At 43.5% G+C, this 18113-nt stretch overlaps 3 protein-coding genes across 5 annotated transcripts in view; 1 reads left to right on the forward strand and 2 right to left on the reverse strand.

The window, feature by feature from the left end:
- Sema2b (Semaphorin 2b) overlaps nucleotides 1–17737 on the forward strand; it is a 48658-nt gene extending 30921 nt beyond the window's left edge. The window contains exons 3-16 of one of the 3 annotated variants that reach the window (XR_001770778.3): nucleotides 6406–6493; nucleotides 7673–7724; nucleotides 8694–8762; nucleotides 9033–9143; nucleotides 9628–9765; nucleotides 10223–10355; nucleotides 10482–10838; nucleotides 12203–12431; nucleotides 12932–13435; nucleotides 13962–14114; nucleotides 14452–14560; nucleotides 14736–14835; nucleotides 15263–15400; nucleotides 15543–17737. Coding sequence is in view for 2 of the 3 variants with exons in the window: in XM_017169235.3 (XP_017024724.1) it covers nucleotides 6406–6493; nucleotides 7673–7724; nucleotides 8694–8762; nucleotides 9033–9143; nucleotides 9628–9765; nucleotides 10223–10355; nucleotides 10482–10838; nucleotides 12203–12431; nucleotides 12932–13435; nucleotides 13962–14114; nucleotides 14452–14560; nucleotides 14736–14828 (2036 nt within the window). In the remaining variant the exon portion in view is untranslated. The remainder of the gene's footprint in view (nucleotides 1–6405; nucleotides 6494–7672; nucleotides 7725–8693; nucleotides 8763–9032; nucleotides 9144–9627; nucleotides 9766–10222; nucleotides 10356–10481; nucleotides 10839–12202; nucleotides 12432–12931; nucleotides 13436–13961; nucleotides 14115–14451; nucleotides 14561–14735; nucleotides 14836–15262; nucleotides 15401–15542) is intronic. The other 2 variants (XM_017169235.3, XM_070284277.1) reach the window with 2 other exon arrangements.
- On the reverse strand, nucleotides 845–3209 carry Menl-2 (Malic enzyme like-2). The gene is made up of 4 exons (XM_017169238.3): nucleotides 3045–3209; nucleotides 1692–2888; nucleotides 1340–1634; nucleotides 845–1281 (listed from the first exon to the last, which is right to left on the reverse strand). The coding sequence occupies exons 1-4, from the start codon at nucleotides 3207–3209 to the stop codon at nucleotides 1130–1132; spliced, it is 1809 nt and encodes a 602-aa protein (XP_017024727.1). The 3' UTR covers nucleotides 845–1129.
- Nucleotides 3207–5442, reverse strand: Menl-1 (Malic enzyme like-1). The gene is made up of 4 exons (XM_017169237.3): nucleotides 5171–5442; nucleotides 3919–5118; nucleotides 3573–3867; nucleotides 3207–3518 (listed from the first exon to the last, which is right to left on the reverse strand). The coding sequence occupies exons 1-4, from the start codon at nucleotides 5339–5341 to the stop codon at nucleotides 3349–3351; spliced, it is 1836 nt and encodes a 611-aa protein (XP_017024726.1). The 5' UTR covers nucleotides 5342–5442; the 3' UTR covers nucleotides 3207–3348.
- Nucleotides 17738–18113: the final 376 nt, after the last annotated feature.

Consider the following 18113-nt stretch of genomic DNA (forward strand, 5'->3'; position numbering starts at 1 on the left):
CCCCACTTTGCTGCGCGGACTGACTTTGTTTAGCTGCCTTTTATCTGGTTTATCTGGCCTATAATTTATATGCTGACGCATCATATAATCTTTATCCCAGAACAGACAAAACAAAAAAAGCGAAAAAAAGAAACCCTTAACCTTTGCCGCTGGCATTTAAATTTAGAGCCCTATCGTGGGGCGTAAATCGATGCGGAAACTGCCCCCACCTTATGCCAAGAGGGAAATTTACGATTTACGGGCACAGCTTGCCACGTTCAACAAGCCGCATACATTTTTATGGCCAATTAAATTCCATAAGCCAGGCTAACCGTAACGAAAGCGAGCGGCCTCAGGATCTTTAGCCGCTGGCACTTTAAGTTCTTCCCTATTTCGGGGAAATCGATGCGATTCGATGCGATTCGAGGACCGATTGTGGTCACCAATGAATTTTTGTGTGTGTGTCTGTGTTAAGTGTGAAGTAATGAATATTAAAATGAAATTTCCAGGGGACAAGGACAAGCGCAGCGGCAGAAGCCACGCAGCCATCGACAGAGAGCAAATATTTTGACAGCTGTCAGTCGAGGGAAATGATTTCGCATTTCTGTTGCTTCCATTTTTGCCCGCTTTCCTTGGCGGCAAGGCAAGTTTCCCGCTTTCCTCTCGTAGGGAAAACCGAGGAGCAGGAGCACATGCCAATGCCAAACTGATAGACAGGCAGACAACGTGCGACTGCCGCCTGACTGCTCTTTTAACACCAATTGCTTTTTAATGTATGCACGTCCTCGTCTCTCTCGTCGCTTCTCTTCGCTTAAAAAAGGAAAATTGTAAAAAAAAAGGAGAGGAAAGAAGGCAAAGCAATTGATTGACATTTTTGGTGAGCAGACATTTCGTCCTATTTTATATGCAAATCAGCAAGATACACACACACACACACACGGACATGGCACACAATGTCCTGGCACACGAGCATGTCAACTGGCTTTGCGTTGACAGGACAATAATAACGTTAAAATGTCGGGCATTTATCGTGCCTTCGCTGCTCCTGTGGCATGGTTTTGTTGTGTGTGTGTGTGCATGCTGTGTTTGCAACTAATTACACAAGGTCCTTTCTGGTCACTAGAAAAGCAGGTCAGGAGTCCGGCCAAGTTTATGCCTCCTTCTTGGTTTCTTTCTTTGGCATGGGCAACGTTTCTGGATAGTCATATGTACTAATCAACGAGCTTCGGTACTCCATTTTGTACAAATTTCTCTGTACAAACTCACTAACATCCTCGGGCTTGGGGTTAATATTCGAAAGATCTGGAAAAATTGGTCAACAAAAGAGTTAACAGGATGGTTAAAAATGATCAATTCTTACCATTATCAAATACAAATTGTGCCACCGCCGCTCCCACTTTCAGAGCCACCTCATGGGCATCCTTGATGGGTGGATACAGTGCACCAGCATCCAGTCGCTCCTGGGAGACGCAGTCGGCCAGTGTGCGTGCCACCACAGGATATATGGAATTGGGCAAAGTCTGGGCCGACGAACTAATGGCGCCCAGCGCAATGCCGGGAAATGTTAAGCAATTATTAGCCTGGGAAGGCGAATATCGTTTTCCGTTTATCACCACCGGCGGAAACGGTGATCCGGAACAAAACAGAACACGGCCCTAAAAATAGTTGTATAAATATAAGATGAAGCTTAGCTTTTACATCCCAAAACGAACCTCTGTATGGCAATAGGCCTGCTCCGCTGTACACTCCGAGTAGGCAGTTGGATTCGAGAGGGCAAATACCGCCGGAAGCTTGTGGTTCTTGGCCATCGTCTTGAGGATTTCCTCGGTAAATAAGGAAGCATGACCTGTCGCTCCCACAAGTATCGATGGCTTCAGTCTCTGGATTGTGGCTAGTAGATCCTCGGAGCCCTCTATGGGCTTGAGGAAACGTTTGACCGGCTCGCCCCCATCGGTTCTATCGCAGGTGAACAGGCCAATATGATCCTGCAGGAATATATTCTTTGCCACCTCATCGGCCGGCACACCTCGCTCCTCCAACTCAGTCGCTAGCATGTTGGCAATGCCCAAAGAGGCGCTCCCAGCGCCCGCAAATAGAAATGTGGTATCCTCCAGTTTGCGGCCAGTGATCCGTTCAACGTTTAGGAATCCCGCCACTCCGGTGGCACCCGTTCCCTGGACATCGTCGTTGAAGTAGCAATAGCTGTCTTGATACTTTTCTAGGAACTTGAGAGCATCGGGCGTGGAAAAGTCCTCAAAGTGGATGAAGGTATCGTGACCAAAGCACTCCACCGCCGCCTCCATGAACTCCTGGACAAGTTCGTCATATTCGGGACCTCGTACCCGGGGAATGCGCATGCCCACATAGAGTGGATCCTGGAGCAGGGCCTGATTATCCGTGCCCACGTCCAGGCAAACGGGCATCAGTAGGGAGGGCGGAACTCCGGCCAGGGCTGTGTAAAGGACCATTTTCCCGACGGTAATACCCATGCCATTGGCACCCATGTCGCCGAGTCCCAAGACCCTTCCGCCATCCGTTACACAAATGGCTCGCACATTTCGTTCTGTCCAGTTGTGCAACAGCTCCACGATATGTCCCTTGTCAAAGATGCTTACATACAGGCTGGTGGCGATCTGGAAATTCAATCCAAAGGTGGTCACCACATCGCCCATCGTGGGTGTATAAACAATGGGCAGGACCTGCTCGATGTTCTCCCGGATAAAGCGATAGTAGATTCGCCGGTGCCTATATTGCAGGGAACTCAGATATGTGTACCTATTGAGGTTGGCTGGCCGTGCATAAAAGTTCGTCTCGATGGCCAGCATCTGGTCTTCCATGGAACGCACTGTGCAGGGTAATAGTCCTTGGATTCCCAGACGCTGTCGCTCCTCAATGGTGAAAGCTAGGCCCTGAAATATGGATTTGAAGCAGCTATAATATAATGTTTTAGATAATTACTAAGCATGCAATGCATTATGTTTTAGAATTTTAAATAATTTATTCAGGGAAAGCCTATGGCTTTCCTCATAACTTTACTTTTTGGAGCTTAGTGAAGAGTACCGCACCTTATTTCGTCTGCCATCCGTTATAATTCGCCAGTCGGGCCGCGTTATGTGATCCAGGTCATCATAATAGCTGATTCCCCGGCGGAAAAGGAGCAGCGGCCTTGAGGAAGGACGCCGAAAAGTTCTCAACAGAGAACCCATACATGTCAAGCCCTTGATGACCATTGTAATTATGACAACGTAAACAATTTCGAAAGTTCGATAAAAGTAATAATTTTGTTGGATTTTTTTTTAATTAGAAATTTGTACGTACGAATTTTAAAAAATAGAAAACCAAAAAACAATTTCACATTCTGAGAGTGGCCTACTTTTTCTTCTCTGGAAGCTTCTTCTTTTGCTCGTCAGGACTGGGATTTGGCTTTACATTAGGATATGACCAAGTCTCGGCCAGAGAGCTGCCATGCTCCAGTTCATAAGTGTTACTTAGCAATAATTCGCAGAGATCCTTGGGCGGCGGAGATGTTTGCGATAGACCTTTAGGATAAAGGATGTAGATTTAAACTCTCAAGTGTAGTATTTTGTTTTTACCTTTATCAAATATATACTTGGCCACCTCATAGGCAATTTTGCAGGCCACATCCTTGGCCTGCTCCACCATCGGGTAGATATTTCCATTCTCCAGGTCCTTGTCCGAGGGGAACTTGGATAGCTCGTGGGCGGCAACCAAATAGATCTCGTCGGGAATTGTACGGGGCAAGGCTGTGAGGACTCCCAAGACCACACCGGGAAAAGCAAGGCAGTTGTTGGCCTGACCGGGAGTAAGGCGTTTGCCATTGAACTCCACCGGCGGAAAAGGTGAACCCGCTGAATAAATGGCGCGACCCTAAGATATATATAGAAATAATTAATTAATTTTTAACCATAATGTAAATACCTCCGAGAATTTGTAGGCCTGTTCGGCAGTGCACTCCGACTTGTTGGTGGGATTGGAAAAGGCAAAGATGCCCGGACGCTCGTGGTTCGCGGCCATACTTCTTATGATTTTTTCGGTGAAAATTCCGGCCGCCGAGGTGGCACCCATTATTATCGAGGGCTTGAACTTGTCCACCACCTCCTCCAGGGACTTTATTGGCTGCATATCCTTGGCGAACGGCTTAATATCATCCGTCACGTTCTTTCTCTCCTTGGTTATCAGGCCTTCTTGGTCGCAGATGTATATATTCTTTGTGATCTCCTGTTCGCTAAGCCCCCGGGACATCAGCTCCTTCTTGAGCAAACCACATATACCCATGGCGGCGCTGCCTGCTCCCACGAATAAGATGACGTGCTCCTCCAGTGGCTTCTTTGTTATTCGCTGGATGCCAAGCAGTCCGGCCACGCCCACAGCTGCCGTGCCCTGGATGTCGTCATTGAAGGCGCAATAGCTATTCCGATACTTTTTCAAGAACTTAAAGGCATTGGGTGTGGAAAAATCCTCGAAGTGGATGAGGGTCCGTTGGCCGAAGGTCTCTACCACCGACTGCATGAACTCGTCGATGAAGTCATCGTACTCCTGCCCCTTTAGCCGCTTTTCACGCAGTCCAATATAGAGGGGATCCTCGTGGAGTACGGGATTCTCGGTGCCCACATCCAAGCAAATGGGCATTAGTTTACACGGTGGAATGCAGGCCAAGGCTGTGTACAGGTCCATTTTCCCAATGGCTATGCCCATTCCATTGGCACCAAGATCGCCCAGGCCCAGGATACGTTCGCCATCGGTCACGCAGATGGCCCAAATTTCCTTACATTTCGGCCAATTTGAAAGGACTTGCTTCATATGGCCACGATCGTGCTTGGTTATATACAAGCCAGTTATTTCCCGGTACAGCATGCCGTAGAGAGTGCAGGCCACGCCCACTGTGGGTGTGTATATAATGGGCAGGACCATGGCTATGTGATCGCACACAAACTGGAAGTACATCCGCTCGTTGCTTTGTCGCATGGTCCTCAAGTAGCGATATTTCTCCACGTTTGTCTTAAACGAATGGAAGTTGGTCTCGATGGCGTACATCTGATCCCGACACGAGCGGACGGAGGCGGGCAGAAGGCCATGGATGTTCAACCGCTGACGTTCTTCCAAAGTAAAGGCCAGGGCCTTTAAGGAAAAGGATTAGGATTTCTCCAAGGATATATAGAATTTTGTCTACCTTATTGTGCTTGGCTGAGAAAACAATATCCAGCGGCATTCGAATTGTGTCATGTGTAGAGCTTTGGCGTTGTTGGTGCTGCTCCAGACTGGGCTCGCTCTTCCTTTGAGGTGTCTTGGCCATGGTTGTCAGTCGGTTAAATCCCCAGTTGAGGGTCCTAAAGAAACTCATTTTGCTGGTGTTAAGAGTACAAGGACACTAACATAAATTTGGTTCATCTGCAACTTTTAAATGTTTCTGTATGTGTTTTTTTTTGAAATTATTTAAAGATAAAAACAATTTTGACAATACCCCTTTCAAAGCCTCTTTATAATATCTATGTTGGAGATAAACAATTACTAATACAATTTAAGTAATAAAATAATAGAAAGTAACCCCCATAAAAACAATTCCCAACTCCTGCCATATTTCGGGGTCAATATCGTTAAAAGAGTCTTAGTCAGAAGGAGAGGCTAATTTGCATGAGGCCAGGAAAACAGTTTCGTATCTATCACTCATTATGCATTATTATGGAAATCTCTTCTGTAACAGCTATTCTTGTTGTCTTCCCGGCCATTAGGGGTTGCCACTGTCGAATGTCCATTGGCCGGGACAAAAGGAGCTGGCCAAGTCAACACAAAAATGACTCTTAGCGCGGTCATCAAAGGATTTGCTCAGGCTTTGGCACAAAAAATAAAAAGTTGTCCAGCCACTGTCCTTTGTCCTCTCTGTGTGTGTGTTTGTGTGTGTGTTTTTGGGCTTGTTTGTGTTCCTGCTCCTGTTTTTGTTGTTGTTGTCTTACTAATTGTGCCAAATTAGTTGACAACTTAATGTCGTAAAAATTTCAGCTAAATGCCTCAATCTTTTGTTAATGACATTGACAGCGGTGCAACTTTTTGCGACTTGACTTTGGGTTCCCGGACTCGGGCCTTGAGCACGTGACATTGCTGGCAGGAGTACGTGACACTGTCAGTGTCAAATGTGCAAGGACATGGCCCTGGAGCTGGTCGGTCCTTTGGCTGTATTGTATTCACTTTTCGGCCCTTGGATTCTGGCCCCCCATAAATTAACTTTCTCCTTGTTGTTGCCCAGAAATTATAATAGTTTAATTAGTTCATTTGGTTTTTTGTTGTTGTTTTCTGTTGACTAACTGCTGCTGACAGTTTCATTAGGCTTTAATTAACTGCCAGAGCCTTGGCTAATCAATGTACAATGCGGCGTATACTCAATCTTGTGCCTGTTTTGTCTACTTGCAGATCATGTCAAGGACTTCAGCTGTGGCCCGCTGCACTACAAGACCTTCTACATGGATGAGCGCAATAATGCACTCTATGTGGGCGCTATGTAAGTATTAGAGAACGGGTCACGGGTCGTATAAGTATTTAGAAATAGGGTAAGGGGTAGCCTCTCCCACAAATACATTTAACTTTCAAATAAACCTTTGAATTATTGATACAATCAACTATTAACAGACTTAAATATGTATTTAAAGGCACACTGCACCCCCCCTTTTAATGTAGAAAAATTCCTATAATTTTCGGTAAACTTCCTTTTCCGGCTGCCGGCAATTAGAAAGTTCCGTTTTGGGACACCGGAAAGTCTGGGGTCGTCCCAACTTGGCAAACCCGAACGCATTTGGGACTGCATATTTCATTTTTCCAAGGGTCCTAGCCACACTGTCGGCATACATAATTATGAATTAATGCCACCACCGGCAGAGCATGCCGCTGCTCATTTGTCTGTGGCAAGTTGAACACGGCCACATTTTCACAGTTTGCGGTTTTTAGGAGGGGCGAAGGAAGGCAGGCCCAGGAGCACACTGACGAGGAGATTGGTCGCCTAAGAGCGGGCAAACACAGTAACCAAAATTACCACTTGACTCGTGGAGGAGACCCACGGAACCACCGAAAGCCGGGCAACCCGGGCGATCCACCAACCACAGCTGGCGACTCTCGTCAGCGATTGCCGTGGGGGCTGCTCCTAGAGAGCGCCCCGGCAGGGAAATGAAGATTAATGGTCTTCGGGTTGACGGGGGAGAGCCCCTAAAAAACTCGGCAGTGTCAGGAACTACATAAAACACACTGCCAGTGCCACTGCCCCTTTGCATTTTCCTTTTGTTTTCCGCGGCGCCGCAAAAGTTTCGAGTGTTCGGATGGCGGCGCTTAAAGCCGCCTGCGTTTGCCTGGCAATATTGCCACATTCGACATATCAATCAATCAGGGCGCACACTGACTGCAATAAGTACGCTGGCAGGCCTGACAGTTCCGCACAGCAGGTGTGTGTTTGTGTGCGCGACAACAATTTTTCAACCCGAAAACATATAAAAGAAAAGCAGGAGGAAAATGTCAATGAGCTTGAGCTTACCGGGGGCCCAGACAGCTGGCAACTGGCAACTGGTGCGGCATTAACTTATCGCATGAGGTGGCACGAGTTCGGGATTAACTCGAGTGTCGGGGGCTGACAAAGTTTTCCTCTTTACCATGCTAATTCATTTCTTTGTCTCCTTTGCCTTTTCTCCCCCAGGGATCGCATCTTTCGGCTCAATCTGCGCAACATCAGCCAATCGATTTGCGAGGTAAGATATAGTGGTATTATCTTAACAGAATTATTCGCACTTTAAGAGATTTAAATAATAAATACAGTTTATAGGTTGAGAGACTCTGATTTGCGGTCTCTTGACCTAATTTTGATGCCTTTTTGATTACAGCTTTTGCCTGATTAAGTTCCATTTTCCTTGAATATTATTCATGGCTTAGGAAAATAGGAATAGGAAAATCCTTAAGCCTCTGCTGCATTTGTGAGTGACCAACTTGTCACTGACAGCCACCAATTGCACTTAAATGATTCCATCTTCAACTATCAATATCCGCCCCTGTCCGTTCAACCGTTTTCCGCCACTTTTTTTTTTTTTGTCGTCCTTGCGTCCTTGCAAGGCGGCAGCCCAGTGCACTATCGCCACCTCCTGAGACGTAGCAAATGCTTTTAACAGCAATTATTTGTGCTGACTGCTGGGCGGGCGGAGGACGGCAAACGGCCAAAAGGAATTCCATTTGAAGGCAGCAGCACTTAGAGTTGCCCGGTGCCTTTGGACTGACACTTTAGGCAAGTGGAAATAAAAGTGGAAAGTGCATCCTCGCAGCCACCGGATATTGTGTCTATATGTCAGGCATAAAAATTGTCAGTCGATGGCTTTTTCGCCCCCTCATTGATTTGTGGTTTTCACTTAGGCAAAAGTATTTGCAGCAAGACAAGCTCCAAAAGGAGATTCATTGTCGATTCAAGTGCCGCCAAAAAGAAAAAGGAAGTGGCAGAAAAACGAATCAAATTAAATAAACAAATGTCCAACGTGAGCAACATACCAAATAACAATAATAAAAAACATAAAAGAAAACCAACGAAAATACTGCCAGGACATGCGAGTCTACCGAAAAATTCTTTTTGGCGCGTGCCTTCGGTTGAGCATCCGCAGCATCGAATTCCAGCACGGTTTCAATAAACTTGGCCAACATAAATTTCAACTCGATGCCATTTTTCATTCTTCCAGCGCGATGTACTCATCCTGGAGCCCACCGGCTCGGATATCCTTAACTGTGTGTCCAAGGGCAAGCGGGAGGTGAGTTGCCCATACATAATTGCCATTAACCTTTGTAACCATTCCAAAGCATGTGCAAAATTTTGTCTATCGATAAAACCAATGAATTTGTGAACCAAACTCATGCCTCGCCCTTTTCCATTTCCATTTTGCAATTTCGGAACTACACACACAAAAAAAACCAACCCACTCTTTGATTTCCTTAAACCTTTGATTTTCTAACATTTACTACAATTACACAAAATAAAAACCAAATGAAATGCAATGCTGTGATTCGGGGCACTTGACAAGAAGGTGGAGTGCCGCAATCACATAAGGGTTATCCAACCGATGAACTTCAATGGCCAGAAGCTATATGTTTGCGGGACCAACGCCCACAATCCCAAGGATTATGTTATAAATGTAAGTGAAAGGGAAAAAACTAATTAAAAGGAAAATATTCATTCATTTTTATTGAATTTAAGAGTGCCTTTCTTGATTTGAAAGTGAATATTTTCCATTTTGTTTTAAGAAATTTGAGTTTAAGCAACTTGACTGACTTTCTAAGAGCTTAAAGTTTTATATAATTTTTAATATAAAGTTAAACTCAGACTCCGTAGACGTAATGATCAAGTCCCTATAAAAATCCTTTTCCTGTAAACCAAACTCTTCCCTTTTTTACCAATTTAAAAGGCAAAATAGGGGATTTTCCAAAGGGACTTCATCAATGTGCCTAATTGTGAATGTCAGTCAAGTTTTGAAGTTCATTTCAGCCAGCGGGCGGCCAAAATTAAAGTCAACTAATGCGCTTTTCGTTTTGCTTCCACATCATTCCCCTTAACCCCCAACATCCAAAAACATCCAAAACACCCAATACACCCACCCGAAACCCCATTTCAACCCTTAGGCAAACTTAACACATTTACCCAGATCCCAGTACGTGCCCGGCATCGGCCTGGGCATTGGCAAGTGTCCCTACGATCCCGCTGACAACTCAACCGCCGTCTATGTGGAGAACGGAAATCCCTTCGGTTTGCCCGCCCTGGTAAGTTCAGACCCGAAAGCGGAAGTGGAATAAAAGTAAGGATAAAGGAAGGCACAAATAAAAAGAAAAATGTCAATTGTAATAAAATTACAAAAGTAAAGGCACGGGAGAAAGACGGTTGGGAAGGAAGTTGGCAAAGTTGTGTTTGGGACGCGCAGGCAGGAAAATTTTAAAGACAGAAAAGATGGGAGAAAAGGCAGCAATAAAGCAGCTGAAATTAAATTAGAGCAGGGCATACACACACACACACATATACATAGCCAGGGGAGGCGCACTGAGAGGGAGGCACGTGCGTACACTTTGTGCGTAATTGTGTGCGTGCGTGCCTTGGCTTACTGGGCGTATGCGTGATGTTCGGGCCTTATCATCAGTCGCCGCTTGCTAACCACGATTGTGTCTCTCGTTCTTGTTTCCGTTCCCCGTTACCCGTTGCCCGCCTTCCCCTAACAAACTGCAGTACGCCGGCACGAATGCAGAGTTCACCAAAGCGGATTCCGTCATATTTCGCTCGGACCTCTACAATCTGACAAATGGACGCAAGGAGGCCAACTTCAAGAGAACCGTCAAATATGACTCCAAGCTGCTGGACAGTAAGTTAAAGCCATGTGTAACAAATGTTTAAAATAAGAAAAACTTATAGAAAATAATTGTTAAAGTCTTTCAAGATACTTTTACAAGCTGATTAGCTGACTCACCTTCTTCCCTTACCCTTTCAGAACCCAACTTTGTTGGCTCTTTCGAGATCGGCGAGTTTGTCTACTTCTTTTTCCGGGAACATGCCGTGGAGTATATAAACTGCGGCAAGGCTGTTTATTCTCGTGTGGCCAGAGTCTGCAAAAACGATCGTGGCGGCAAATATATGATCAGCCAGAATTGGGCCACGTATCTTAAGGCTCGCATGAACTGCAGCATTTCCAGCGAGTTTCCCTTCTACTTCAACGAGATACAATCGGTGTACAAGATGCCCACGGATGATACCAAGTTCTATGCCACGTTTACAACGAATACGAATGGACTGATTGGATCGGCAGTGTGTAGCTACGATATAGGGGATATAAATGCGGCCTTTGATGGTAAGTTTTTACTTAGGAAAACTTTATAAAAATAAGAAATGAAAAGCTAAAGAAACCTATAATGTGCCAAGTTAATAGAAATATATTAATTGTTTTATAATATATTTTAAAAATTAACTTAAGAAAGAAATCTTTCAGTATAAAAAGAATTATACTTCACCAAAGTATCTATACCAAGTTAATTCCTAGAATCCCAAGCAGTAACAAGACCCTTTTCCTTCGAGTGTATATATGTAGGTAGTATGTCGGCTTGTGTGATTTATTGCACTGTCCATAATTCTTGAGGGGGATTCCCATTTCGCCAGTGACTGCGGATGAAATTACGCGCACAGGTGGAGACCTTGTCCCTGGAATTTGAGCGTTAAATGGTGCGCATTGAATTGATGGTGGCACCACCCACAGGACCTCAGCCGGCTTCCTGGCACACATATCCCTCCTCCTTTTATTGAAACAGTCTCACATTCGCCTTGAATTTCTTGTGCGCTAGCTGCCACTTTAACTTCAGGGGGACTTGGGGCTTTTCAGTACAAGTAATGAGTACCATGGCCAACACTTTTTTAACCCAAGTTGGCCTGGAAAGTTCATTAACACCGTAAAGTTTGTCTGTGTGTGTGGAGCGGTGCCAAGACTGACAGGCAGACAATCAGGCAGACAACACACAGACGCAGTCACACAGACGGAGCCACAGGGCAAAGAGCTGCAAAAAAATCTGGCATACACTTAAAATTCATTACGAAAAGTTTGCGGGCATGTTGCACAGACAGCAGCGAGTGTGATAAAAAAGAAAAATACAAAATAAAAATAAATGTGGAAAGCCACAGCAATTAATTATGGCAACAAACGATTATGCAGCCGCACTCGAAGGCCAGGCTATGATTCTTAAATTGTATTTTATCCTTGACAGGCATGGAATCTGTTTATGAACAGGACTGTGAATATAATAACCAGAAGCTTTAAAATTTAATTAAGTTAGTGTCAGAGCCTTTAGCCTTTTAAAATTACAATAAACGTAATAAAATTTGATACAAAGATTTAAATTAGAAATATTTAAGACAAGTCTAAGATCATATTTAATTTCAGAAATATAGAAACAGATTTAACTGCTAGTTATAATTCATTAACCTCGGCTATTCATGAAATGTTAATGCAGAAACCACTTGGCATAAACATGGAAGCAGTGGCAATGATTCTTAAATTGTATATTTTATATTTACCGAGTGCGAGTGTGCGAGTGCCACAAATCAGCACTTCGCACCGTACTGACACACATAAATTAAGTGCAGCACACTACTGCCCTGGCACTCAACTCCGCACTGACGCCTCCCCTCTCCCCTTTTCTTTTACTCCTCCCTTTCCGCATCCAGGCAAATTCAAGGAGCAGGCCACCTCAAACAGCGCTTGGCTGCCCGTGCTGAACTCCAAAGTGCCGGAGCCACGTCCGGGAACTTGCCACAACGACACCGCCACGCTGCCGGACTCCGTGTTGAATTTCATCCGCAAACATCCGCTAATGGACAAGGCGGTCGATCATGAATTTGGCAATCCGGTCTTCTTCAAGCGGGACGTCATCCTCACCAAGCTGGTGGTGGACAAGTAAGTGAGAGCCGTATTCATTAGCGCTGCCAGCCAGTTGTCTGCCGGCCTGGCACGGAGCCAGTCGCATGGGAGTATCCTTGTTGACATTTGTCGGGTTTAGACTACTATATATGGGGTTTACACAGAGAAAATGGATGTATTATTTAGTAAAAGGAGTTTTATAATTTTTTTTATCCCATGCTATTTTTGTTTGATTAATTTCCAAGAGCATTTTAAGGCTCATATCTTAAATCATGATGTCTTGGGCTTATTATCCTCTTAAATGATTTCTAAATACACTTAAACATAATTATCTCTGTTATTTTTTGTGTAGTGCCCAGACTCCTGGGCTGGCTCTGTGTCCTGACAGTTGTTCTGGCAGCGAAAAATGTTTTGTCTTGGCCGGAACTTGTGAACAAAGTGCCGCAGGATGTGTTTTCAGTTAAGCGCTTGCCACTGACGCTGCTTTTTTTCTCTTCCCTTTTTTTCTCTCCCCTCCCGTGACGCTTTTCCCGCAGGATACGGATCGACAAGCTGAACCAGGAGTTCCTCGTGTACTTTGTGGCCACAACCTCGGGCCACATCTACAAGATAGTGCAGTTTATGCACTATGGCCAGCGGCACTCCAACCTGGTGGACATCTTCGAGGCCTCGCCACACAACGAGCCAATTCGGGAGCTGACCTTGAGCCACAAGACGGGCTCCCTATACCTGGCCACCGATCACCAGGTTAAGCAGATCGACATGGCCATGTGTGCCCGTCGCTATGACAGCTGCTTCCGCTGCGTCGCGGATCCGTACTGCGGCTGGGACAAGGAGGTGAAGGCCTGTCGACCATACCAGCTGGGTCTGCTCCAGGATGTGGCCAACGAGACGTCGGGCATCTGCGACACGAGTGTGCTGAAGAAGAAGGTAACCTCCTCCTACGGCCAGACCCTGCATCTGTCGTGCTTCGTCAAGATGCCGGAAGTGCTGAGGAAGAAGCAGACCCGCTGGTACCATCACTCTACGGAAAAGGGACGGTGAGTGTTGCGGGGTTTTTGGCATTAAAAATATCCTGGAATATCTATTACTTGGACTCCTTTAATAAGTAAATTTAAAATTAAATATCTTTAAAACCGCGTGACTATTGTTGGGTAAACCCCACACCCTCCCCTCATCTATCTGAATCGAAAATCTCTGGGGAAAATTGAAAGCGAATAATATTGGGGTAAATGGGAAAGCGTAGGGCGCTTCATCTCACTTAGCCGTGCCAATGCTGCGGTAAATTGACACTTTAAAATGTGCTCCGAGACTGCTTTTTGGCGTTTACGCTGCCGCTGGTGCCCAAGTAATGGAAAAACTTTCAACTTTCCACCAATAAGAGTCGCAGTCTGTGTGCCTCGCGAGCACACAGTTTATATTGATTTTTATTGTGCGTTTCCAATGCGAATGCGAATAGAAAATGGAAAATCCCCTGCGCCATATCGCAGCAGCCATCTCCATAGCCATCTCTATGGCCATCTCTTGCCAATCTCTATCTCACTGTCTCCCATCTCTGTCTGGCAGCTACGAGGTACGCTACACGCCCACCAAGTACATCGAGACGAACGAGGGCGGACTGGTGCTCCTGGCGGTGAACGAGGGCGACGGCGGCCGGTATGACAGCTACTTGGATGGCACCCTGCTCTGCAGCTACGGCGTCACCGTGGATGCCCACAGGTGAGTCAGCCACAAAAGTAACAAGGACTCCGTAGTGTTGCCAACTTTTGACTCCTTGAGGGAGCTTCTAGCTATTTTTAAAATTTCTTATTATTTACTGTGAATATTAAACAATTTGTATTTGTATTTGTTTAACCAGTTTTAAATTTTTAATCAATTATTTTATATAATCAATATTCACATCGGTTTTACATGTTTTTTGGATAAATATATTATTTCAATTGAACTTCCTGGAAAATAGCTAACTTGGCAACCCTCTGAACCCATCAACTCCAGCCTTGGCTGCCTAATTTCCGTGAAAATGTCAATAACTTATTGTTCACTTTTCCCCACCTAGATGCTCGCCGCCGTCGCAGAAGCAGGACTACCAGAAAATCTACTCGCACTGGTGCAATGAGTTCGAGAAATACAAATCGGCCATGAAGCAGTGGCAGGCCAAACAGGAGGTGTGTATCCCTGGGAATAATATATATAATTTTGGGTTGGGCGCCAGCTGCCGTTAATTGTTTTAATTAATTTTTCAGGCGTCAGGTGTGGGGGTGCTTTTTGAGTTTTAATTATTTTGTAATTTGCTGGCAGAGATCTAAGTGCTTCCCTCCCTCTTGAATTTCCTTTTATTAGCAATGCGGCCTCAAGGATAAGGCAGGACCAATCAGCAGCAGCAACGACGGCAAGCACGTGAACGATGTGTTCAGCAACGATGCCTTGGTCTGACCCAGAAGTGAGTATCCTTGAAAGTGGCCCAAAAAAATAACCAACACATGCTATCTCTGCCCCTGCATAATCAGTGTGCCGACAAAACATCGTTCTGCAATCAAGAATATAAAAGTTGAAAGTGAGGAGAAAGTAAAACGAAAATCAGAAAAGTAGGGCAATGTTTTATGTTCACATAAATAATTTGTAAAGTCACAACATTTAGTCTTGAATTAAGGCAGGACTCCAAGAGTCTCGTTAAGCATATAAAAGATAAATATAAAGTAATACTTCAAACTACATATTCCTGAGTGCCAGAATGATTTTTCGGTGCAGCAAACCATCATCACCAGTCCCAACATAACCAGTAGACCCTCACGAAATCTAACCAAAAATGTCCTTTGTCCAATCCCCCCCGGCTGCCGCTGATGCCCTTCCGAAATCGAAATGTCCAGCGTACTTGTACAGCTTTGAGTTTCTGTCGTCGTCGTCGTCGTCGGAGGGCGTGGCCACCGCCCACCGCAAATTGTACATTTTCGTGTTCGTGCTTACCATATTTGCTCGCTTCTAAAGTTTCTAGTTAAAATGTAAATGTAAGTTGAGTGCCCATGTAAGACAACCCACACTAGCCTGCCACTATGTCCTCCCTGCCTTCCCTCCAACAACCAAGACTCACTTTCCATATCCGTATATATCTAAACATATCTGCTTTATTCGGTTGTATTTTGTTTGCAGGCGCAGAGGAGCAAAACCAAACAGAGTGAGCACCCAAGAAATCTGTGTGGAAAATGTGACAAGTACCGACGAAAAAAACTTAAAGGAAAAGGAAAAAACAAAAAAAAAAGAAGGAAAAACCACTACAAAGACTGAAATTTTTAAGCTTTTAAAATCGACAATATTTCCAATAATTTCGATGCGTTTTTTTTTTGTCATTGTTTCGTTTCGTTTTTGAGATGTTGTCAGCGTCTAACTGAATGATTTTCGACATATTAACTAAACTGATATACAAAGATGGAGTAAACGAGAAAAGTTACTAGCAAAAGGATCCTGCCATAAGTCAAATGGAAATTACGGTTTTACACTCACACAGAAAACACTCACGACACTATTTCTACTTCGAGCTAAGGTTAAGGATAATCTAATCTAACAGATACAGATACAGAAACAGAAACAGATACAGAAACAGATACAGATACAGACACAGATGGAACTGCAACCACCTAAGCGAGAATCTGACCCAAGGCAAAAAGTATTAACGAACATGTACGAGAGTAGCTCACAGCTGATGAGGCGCAACGATTTGATTTTGATTTCGATTTAGTTCGGTTTCCGAGAACTCGTTCGGGCTCTTGGGGTTGGGAAGATCTTAAACGAATTTGTATATTACTTAGCAATATTTGTTCGACTAAACTAGCGTAAGACACACCCAAACACCCAAACACACACACACACACAACTAGCTGCCCCTGTTTAGGTCATAGACAAGTACGGATACGGAACCAACTTAAAACGATAGCCAAAACAAACCGGAAATAGGGAGAAACATTGGACGCACAGTACATATACATAGATGTATGTATAATCTGAACGCTATGAACTATAGCTTAAGACGATTTGTAAATAGGAGGGCTTTAGTCGATAAGTGAATCAGCATTCATTTAGTTTTTTACTCGGCTCCGATTTTGATTTGGAATTCTCGATTCGGCATTAACTCGCTCTTGTATAGACGGTGCGTTGGCCTAATGTTTACGATAAGCAATACATAGTTACATATATATATATATGATATGCGTATGCGTAATATAAAGACATATAGTTATAGATACATGAAGTTACTGCATTGAGACCAACATGCTCATGATTACACTTACCCGAACGTAGCCTAGGTAAGTTGGTGTGGCAAATAGATACGTGTTTTATTAAATACTGCCGAAACTCCATTCACGCACATACCCGGAAAATCCATTGAAACTGCCGTAAGATATAGAAACAAATAAATCTTGGAAAAACTAAGCGCTTCACCGAACACGAAACCAAAATAGGTATTTTGCAGCCGAAATGTTTAAATAAAAGAAAATCCCCAAATCGTAAGCATTACTCTCTCACCTCACGCACACACCACACACTCGAAATATTTTTCTACAAGTTTTCTCGGCGAAATTTTTAATGTTTTCATCTTAGGATTTACCCAACAAAACGAAAAACAAAAAAATAAGAAAGCAAACATTTTAGCATTGCATACGGGCATTGCCATTGTACATGAACTAAACCAAAACCACAGGAGAAAAACTATTCGAAAGTATATTTAAAAGCTACTAATGCTCTGAGCTTCTAACTTTAATGAATGAAAAATGTTTTTGCGTTGCCTTCAGTAGAGTTTTTTTCGTTCGAATATTTATTGTAAATAATTTAAAGATTATGTGAAATGTTTTGTATGACAATCACATGATGTTGAGTAAAAGAAAAAATAAACAAATAGACGCAAAACCAGAGAGGAAAAACAAATGAAAACTCGGAAAAAACACGCAGAAAAAATGAATCGAATTGCCATTGCGGCAATTAGAGATGAAAATTAATATTAATTGAGTACTTAACGAACAATTCATTGTAAAAATATTAATACAAGGTAAATAAATATTCGCGGTAAATATAAATATATATATATACATAAATAGATAAACGACTTTTACAAAGTATTCATACAATAAAAGAAAATTTGCGCTTACAAATAATTCGAATTCGCCCAATTAAAGGTTCCATTCGAACAATTTCAAACGCAGATTGGTCTACGAGCTATCGAAATATTTCCGGAAAACAACAAAATCAGAAAAAAAAAAACAGAAAGAAAGTAAGAAAACAAATTAGGTGTAAACACATAAAAGTAAAATGCAGTAAATAAATGTGATAAGATTCTTTAATAAGCAAAAAATTCGAGCGTGGTCTTTTATTTGGGGAGGCGACTGTAGAAAGGGGAAGCCAAGAAAACGATTTCGAGTCCAACTGTACTGGCTCAGAGTCGAATTCGAGTTCGAATGCAATGAGCTCGAAAAAAGAAGGAGAGCGAAAAGAGAGCGATAATCAGAAATTCTGAAAATTTGATATATGTAAGTCGTCTTTTGAGTACTCTTTTCAAACTAGAAATAATTTATGAAAAGGTAAGTAGTAATATCTTGAAAGTAAATTATAATGTTTTATTTTATTAAATATAAATAATATTATTTAAGAATTAATTTAAGGTGACCTAACCTAAATGTAAACAAATTTTAATATTTTTCTGTTTCATATTCAACTTTTCTTTTAACTCCC

This window comes from Drosophila kikkawai, chromosome 2R (genome assembly GCF_030179895.1).
Source record: "Drosophila kikkawai strain 14028-0561.14 chromosome 2R, DkikHiC1v2, whole genome shotgun sequence".
Taxonomy (NCBI): domain Eukaryota; kingdom Metazoa; phylum Arthropoda; class Insecta; order Diptera; family Drosophilidae; genus Drosophila; species Drosophila kikkawai.